This window comes from Daphnia magna, linkage group LG3 (genome assembly GCF_020631705.1).
Source record: "Daphnia magna isolate NIES linkage group LG3, ASM2063170v1.1, whole genome shotgun sequence".
NCBI lineage: Eukaryota > Metazoa > Arthropoda > Branchiopoda > Diplostraca > Daphniidae > Daphnia > Daphnia magna.
Genome location: NC_059184.1, coordinates 13,185,192 through 13,192,841, shown reverse-complemented (window position 1 = coordinate 13,192,841; position 7,650 = coordinate 13,185,192). Strand labels below are relative to the sequence as shown.

The 7,650-nt window shown below is 50.5% G+C and overlaps 2 protein-coding genes across 2 annotated transcripts; both read left to right on the top strand.

Annotated features, from left to right (window-relative positions):
* The first annotated feature begins 54 nt into the window (after positions 1–54).
* LOC123470708 lies at positions 55–5,074 on the top strand. The gene is made up of 2 exons (XM_045171267.1): positions 55–2,421; positions 2,480–5,074. The coding sequence occupies exons 1-2, from the start codon at positions 55–57 to the stop codon at positions 5,072–5,074; spliced, it is 4,962 nt and encodes a 1,653-aa protein (XP_045027202.1).
* Positions 5,075–5,079: 5 nt separating this feature from the next.
* LOC116918193 (transforming growth factor-beta-induced protein ig-h3) lies at positions 5,080–7,492 on the top strand. Its single transcript, XM_045170589.1, has 9 exons — positions 5,080–5,223; positions 5,284–5,401; positions 5,464–5,569; positions 5,625–6,130; positions 6,280–6,373; positions 6,444–6,688; positions 6,750–6,948; positions 7,010–7,216; positions 7,288–7,492. Exons 4-9 carry the CDS (start codon positions 6,014–6,016, stop codon positions 7,407–7,409), a joined length of 984 nt encoding a protein of 327 aa, XP_045026524.1. The 5' UTR covers positions 5,080–5,223; positions 5,284–5,401; positions 5,464–5,569; positions 5,625–6,013; the 3' UTR covers positions 7,410–7,492.
* Positions 7,493–7,650: the final 158 nt, after the last annotated feature.

The window sequence follows — 7,650 nt, the reverse complement described above, 5'->3', positions numbered from 1 at the left end:
GCCGCGAAGGTTTACGAGGAGGCCGCCCAAGCAGCCGAAGCAGCATTGAAGGAGATGGAGGCAGCCAAGCAGTCCGTTCAGGACCTAGGGGGTGAGAAGGCCCTGAATGACGATCGAGAGGACGATTTTCGGTCGATTATCTCCGTACCCCCGTATAGACCAGTAGCACGAGTTCACGCGCCGGATGAGTGGATCGACGACTATTGCAGTGGAAGAGAGAAGCCGTTCGTCTATTCCGGTGATCATCGCCACACATCAGTACGAGTAGACTTGGAGGTTTACTCCGGTCGCGCTTTGGATTGGTTTGAGTGGATCGACCTCTTTCACTCACTCGTACACCAGACCGGCAAGGCGCCTGGAGAGAAGCTGGCGATTTTGAAGAGGAACGTACGGGGAGAGACGGCCGATTTAGTTTACGGATTAGGTGGAGGTGCGCTGGCCTACAAGGAATCCCTCCGACGTTTGAAGGGGACATGTGGCAGCCGTGCAGTTATCCGTGCAGCACACCTACAGGCCCTGGATCGAGTCGAGCCACCGACGCCTGCTACATTCCGTAGATTTGCTGAAAAGGTGAGGACTCACCTCTTCAATCTCACCTGGATCGGTGAGACCGGCCATGCTGATTTGATCGAGCGACTCACACAGAAACTTCAGCCCCACGATCGGTTACACTGGAATGACGGCCAGCGTGGAGGATTGGAGCGTCGCACCATGAACGAGTTTGGCCTCTGGTTATGTACGCGAGCGGCTGCGTACCAGAATGCCTATTCCATTGCCGCCGAGCAGCACCAGAGGAGCAACAATCCAGCGCGGCCACCCCAGGCGGTAAACAACCCGTATCATCAGAAGAGACATTCACGGGCCCATCAGGCCTCCACCAATCACAGGGCCGGACCGGCTCGAGGGGCTCCTGCCCCTACCCCTCGTGAAGGAACGACACCAGCACCCAAAACTCCGTATTGTTTTAAATGTGAGGGTGAGCATCGGTTGGCTGATTGCCAATTCTTCAAGAATATGCCCGTAGCTGGACGAATGACGTTCCTAATGGTGCGCGGCCTGTGCTACTGTTGCTTCGGCGTGCGACATGGAGCTAGCAACTGTAGCTTCAAGAAGGAATGCGGCAAGGATGGATGTAAGGCGTTCCACCACCCTCTGATCCACACTGACCGGGGACTTCCGGAGAGAACGGGCACCTCACATTCTGCCAGAGCAACGTCCGGTACCATCGCCTTTGGGGTGATCCGCCTCGACGCCATGAATGCTGACGGGGAGCTGGTGCCCATTAATGTCATGTTGGACGCCGGGAGCAACACAACTTTCATCCGCGAGGGATTGGCTCGTTCGCTCCGGATTTCGGGCGAGCGACAGACACTTCGAGTCCAGGGAGTAGCTGACGCGGCCTCAACGCACCCGAATTCAGAGGAATTGTTTCTTCAGCTGATGACGGCCTTCGGTGACATAGTGACCCTTAAGGGCTCGACCCTGAAGACCGTGACACAGCCAGTTCCCGTGTACAATTGGGAGCAGCTTCGCCACCGTTGGACCCACCTTAACGACCTGCCACCGCTACGCAGCTCTGGCGGAAGAATCGACGTCCTGATTGGTTTAAACCATACAAGTCTTATAACACCGACAGATTATCGACTCGGAGCCGACGACGAGCCAGCGGCTATCAAGACAAGGCTAGGATGGACAATCCTTGGTGTGTTGGGATCAGGATCGACGACGGAGGCCCTCTGCCACCGTGCCTTTGCCTCTCCAGATGTACACATCACAGCGGAGTTGGTGGAACAACTACGACGGTTCTGCGACACCGAATCATTCGGCACCGAGTACCAGGGCGCGGGAATGTCCACAGACGATCGACGGGCAGTCGATAAGTTGGATGCTGAAACCAAGAAACTGGATGTGGGTTACCAGGCCCCAATTCTCTGGAAGGATGAAGAGCCTCCATTGTTGCCCGACAACCGCAGTGTAGCTGATTCTCGGCTTCGTCCGCTTCTGAACAAATTTGCAAGAGATCCAGCCTATGAGACACACTATCGAGAGTCGATGGCGAAAAACTTTGCGGAAGGTTACGCAAGGCGGCTGTCTACCACAGAGGTCGAGGAGCGGCCAACTCGATATTGGCTACCCCATTTTGCAGTGCCCAAGGTTGCTGGGCGCCCTGAGCTGCGGTTGGTTTTCGACGCAGCTGCTAAGTACCGAGGGAGGAGCCTTAACGACTACGTCACACCGGGCCCAGCACTTCAAGATCCGCTCCCAGCTGTCATCCTACACTTCCGGGAGGGAGAGGTGGCGTGGTCGGCAGACATAGGTGCCATGTTCAGCCGCATTCGGCTGGACGACATAGATCGTCGCTATCTTCGATTCCTCTGGCCGGAAGGAGATGGAACGGTGACAACGTGTGAGATGACACGGGTAACATTCGGTGTGTCATGTTCGCCCTATACGGCTATCCGGACGACCTGGAGAGCAGCAGACGACGCAGGACCAACGTGAGGCGGCCGCCGCCATCCGGAAATACCTGTACGTTGACGATTACCTGGATTCCAGCAAGACCACTGACGAGGCGCTGCGCCGGGCGACAGCAGTCAACAAGGCTTTGAGCAGTGGTGACTTCCACCTGACCCATTGGGTGACCAACGATGCACGCCTGATGGAGCAGCTCTCTCTTCCAGATCCAAAGGAGAGTAGTGTCAACACAGTGAACCTCGGCGCTGACGATGCCGAGATGGTCCTTGGCATCACCTGGAGGCCTGCCACTGATGCTTTAGGTTTTCGTGTCCGGTTAGCAGAGATCAACTATACCCGCGCCGGCCTCCTTTCAAAGGTGGCTGGATTATTTGATCCCCTCGGCGCCGCTGCCCCAATGACCGTGAAGGCCAAGATACGACTACGCCACCTTGGGGTGAAAGGCTTGCGATGGGAAGATGCAGTGACTGGACTAGACCGTGAATGGTGGGAGAACTATTTCGACACAATGGAGCAGCTAAGGACGGTGGAGTTTTCCCGCTGCCTTTTTCCGGATGAAGACCAGATCGTCCGGACCGAGCTGGATACGTTTGTAGACGCCTCTGAGGAGGCCTGTGCCGCTGTATGTTTTATCCGCAATGTCTACGGTGACCACCGAGTGATCGTGCGTTTCATCAAGGCAGTGACCAAGTTAGCTCCGTTAAAAACAGTGTCCGTGTGCAAGTTGGAACTGAACGCTGGTCTTCTTGGAGCGCGTTTGGCCCGTTTCGTGGAATCTTCATTGACCCGGAAGATAGCAGCGCGTCGTTTTTGGACCGATAGCAGTACTGTGCGCAATTGGGTTCGGGCGTTGTCCGGTGACTACCAGATTTATGTGAGCAACCGTATTGGCGAGATCCAGACCCTAACGGATCCTTCAGAGTGGCGTTTCGTTTCAGGAGTGCTAAACCCAGCAGATGCTGCGACCCGCTCTCAACTGGGTGACCGGGCAATCCCAGCGTGGTGGTTGGACGGACCACCCTTCTTGTATCAAGAGGAGACGGCCTGGCCACAAGACCTCCCCTGGACCTTGGAGAAGGCGGAGATGCGTGGGGCCCGCGCCCATTTGAGTGATGTTGTGGCAAAGACAATAGTGCCATTTGACTGGAAGACGTTGAAGATAGCTGCCGGCGACGTGCCCACTCTCATTAGGTTAGAGAATGACTATCTCGATCTTGTCCGACGGTGCCAGCGGGAGACCTATCCTGAGGAGATTAGCAGACTCGAACGTGGAAAGGCGATCCGTCCTACATCAACCTTGCAGCCCTTGACCCCCTTTTTGGATGCTGAGAGGGTGTTGCGGCTGGGAGGGCGTCTCAGTCGAGCGAATTTACCCTACGAGGTCCTCCACCCACCGATCCTGAGTGGCCGACATCTGTTAGCGCGAGCAATCATCCGAGCCTTTCACGAGCAGCTTCATCATTCCGGAACTGACATGGTGCTTGCCCAGGTGCGGCAACATTTCTGGGTCACAGCAGGAAGAGAGGCGGTCAAGAGAGCTCGCAACGAGTGTCTGGCGTGTCGGCGTTTCCGACCCAAAGCAGCATTACAGATGATGGCGGACGTTCATAAGGCCCGTCTAGGTGCGCACCAGCCTCCGTTCACCTATACCTCCGTCGACTATTTTGGCCCTATTGACATCGCCTACCACAGAGGGACGGCCAAGCGATGGGGCGCCCTGTTCACGTGCCTAGTGACACGGGCCGTGTACACCGACGTGGCGATCTCTCTATCAGCCAATGATTTCTTGCTGGTCTTGCGTCGTTTCGTTTCTATCTACCGCAAGCCAGCTGAGATGTTCTCCGACAACGGAACTAATCTAACCGGGGCGGAGCGACTACTACGTGAGGAGCTGGAGAGACTAAAGGAGAGTTCGGCGTTGGAGACGGAGCTCAAGGCTCTCGGGATTCGATGGTGGTTCCAGCCAGCCCAGACACCCCACTTTGGTGGAGCTCACGAATCGCTGGTGCGATCGGTCAAGAGAGCGCTCTATCCCGTGCTGGACAAGGAGATGAACGGGCAGCGTAATCCAAGTGAGGAGATTCTTCGGACGCTCCTGTTTGAAGTGTCGGGACTGCTCAATTCCCGCCCACTGACTTATGTCAGCTCAGATGCTGACGATATTCGGCCCTTGACGCCGAACGATTTTTTGAATCGCGCCCCAATTGCGGATCTACCGGCGGGAGAGTTCTCTCGAGCCTTGCCACGGGACCACTACCGGTACGTTCAACGGATGGCTGACCGCTTCTGGGAGCTGTGGCATGGAGCATTCCTACAGTCCATGACCTCGCGACGCAAGTGGACAAGACCAGCCCCAAACCTAGCGGTTGGCGACTTCGTTCTCGACGACTGGAAGGATGCACCACGCGGGCGCTGGCGGACCGGAAAAATTGTGAGGACATATCCGGGAAAGGATGAACTAGTTCGAGCGGTGGACGTCGAGTTTCCGACAGGCATATTGCGCCGGGGAGCTAATCAGCTTGCCTTATTAGAACCAAGCTCACTCGCTCCGGAAGCCGGATCCAGTTCGGGGGAGGATGGTTCGGCGACTGCTGTTTAGCTCTGTTAATTTTGTAATTCCGTAGTGGCGCCACCAGCGGTTGCTGCTTAGCCACTCTATTGTCTCCCATCCTCTTTTCAAAGGTGTCATTTTCTGTGTCTTCTCCTGATTTCCCAGTGCTATACTGACATCTTGATTAATTGACACAGGTATTTCCGTTCAAACACTGCCTAATTGTTTTACATGTCATAACTTTGTTTCCTTTATAGCTCTGACTAGAATTGTATAGCCCTGACTAGAATTGTATAAAAGAAAACGTGACTAGAAGTTGACTAGCACTGAGGTCTGACTAGAGTTGAGGTCTTGACAGACGGAACCTTAAGCAAGGTACTAGTCAAACATGTGTTAGAGCTACCTTGTCTATTGCATCTAATAATGTACTCATTCAGTTGCTGTGATAACGGTTCTTGCCCTCCTGACCTGGTGTTCACCCACTGTGTTGAGTGACCCAGTTGTATCGTAATCTTTATTCCTCATCCAAGCTAGCTCTGCTAGGTAATTATTCATTGTTACGTGTTGCTTGATCCCTGTCTAACTCCTTTTGTTGTAGATTGATGATAGATGATCAGAATTCATGACTTCGTTTTATCGAGACTGACACAATATACTCGTGGTCCATACAGTCCACTACTCGAGTACCAACCAAGCTATCAACTATGATAGGCCAGAGAACCGATGCGGGCAGAGAACCGATGCAGAGATACAAGTCCTTCAAGGTCCAGTATCTAAAGCAGATTGCGCTATTTCTAACGGAAAAACTGAAATAGCCCTTATGGTTATGGTGACGAAATGTGGTTATTTAGAACTTCTTTACAAAATCGTACTGCCAATTAATGCAGCATATTTAGAAATTAACAGTATAAAAAGGAGTTGTTCTAGCAAAAAAAAAAATTAGTGTCTGATACAGCCACTGTTTGAAAGAAACACTCTTTTTCAAGTATGAAGTTAATACTGGTTATTGCTTTCTTTGTAGTTAACGTAACTGCATCTGTTTACGCTACGCAAAATCAGTATGATTCAGCATACGCCGTTCAATCAGCATACCCCCCAAAATCGGTAAGTTAAAACCAAAATTAAATTCTTAAAATTGCGTCCTAAAATTTTAGAATTATTAGAATTATTGAAATTATTATCAGCGTCTAGCTGTTTAGAATTATGGATATTCAAAGGGATATTAACTGATTTTGTCGCAATCAATTTTTCAGGTAGACCTTTTGAATGTTCTCAGACAGAATGGCTTCACAACTTTCGTTGATCTGATAGTGAAGGCTGGTTTAGTGGAAACCTTTTCTGCCAAAAGTATGCCTATTTCTCAAATCAATTTTAATTAAGTTAAAGAAACCCATTTATTTGCTGTCGCTGAATACAGGACCTTTCGTCGTATTGGCCCCCACCAATGAAGCCTTCGCAGCCATCGATCCTGCAATTCTAGCAGCCCTTTTAAAAGATATTTACCTGTTGAGAGACATTCTTCGTTATCATCTGGTGCTTTTCAGGGAGCTATGCAGTCTCGTGTCTTCCATCTTTGTTGAACTACCTATGAACACTGCGCTAGGTGAAGTAGTCCGTTTCAACGTGTACCGAAACAAAGGGCCTTCTTTTGCTACCGAAGATGTAAATCATTTAAAGATTTATTCAATTTTTTTCACCAGGTTTCATTTTCCAAATTTTATAGATTGCAACAGCTAACGGAGTGCCACTTTTGAGAGCTATTCCAACAGGTAAAAGCATTATTTACCCCATTGAAAAGGTTCTCAATCCGCAAGACGTATCGCCCAACAACACCGCCATTAATTTCTTGAGAAGCAACAAAGACTTCTCCATCTTCCTAAGCGTACTCGAAGTCCTTGGAATAACTGAAAATTATTTCAAAGGTTAGTTTAATTTCTTTAGAAAATCAAAATTACGACATTTCGTTTTTATTGTTTGTACCAGTCCGTCCAAAAACGACGTTTGTTCCGACCAACGCCGCGTTCAAAGCGCTTCCGCCTGGTGTTCTCGATTCCATTTTTGCCGACCCAGACAAATTAGTTTTGCTTTTAAACACGCACGTCGCGTCTGGAACTTTTTACACAGCTGGACTCATTGACGGCCCCCTCACCGTTTTAGTTGGCATTCAGGTGGATATTGACGTAACTCCCTGTAAGTCCAAATTTACAATTCATTTACTAGTAAACAATTTAGTAACGGATTTATTTCTAATTTTGAAATAGATGGTATTACCGTGGGAAATGCTGAAATCATTGAGCCGGACATAACGGTGTCCGACGGAGTTGTACACGTTATCAGTTCGGTTATTCAAGCCCAAGAAACTTGCTTGAACCGGCCGTATTAATGACGCATATTACAAATGATTGGCAATGGAACTGAAACATTTGATTTTTTTGTGAAGAAAATACAATACGAATATTTAGCATATTTTTTCACTCATTGTTGTATTTCGTCGTCAATCGTTTGCCCTGGTCTTTCCACTAACTTTCAATGAAAACAATGTCAGATGAATCGAAGGTAGTCCCATCTTGAAGAGTCCGTGAAGAGTAGTCTCGGTTGACACGCACGCACGTACATAGCGGAAT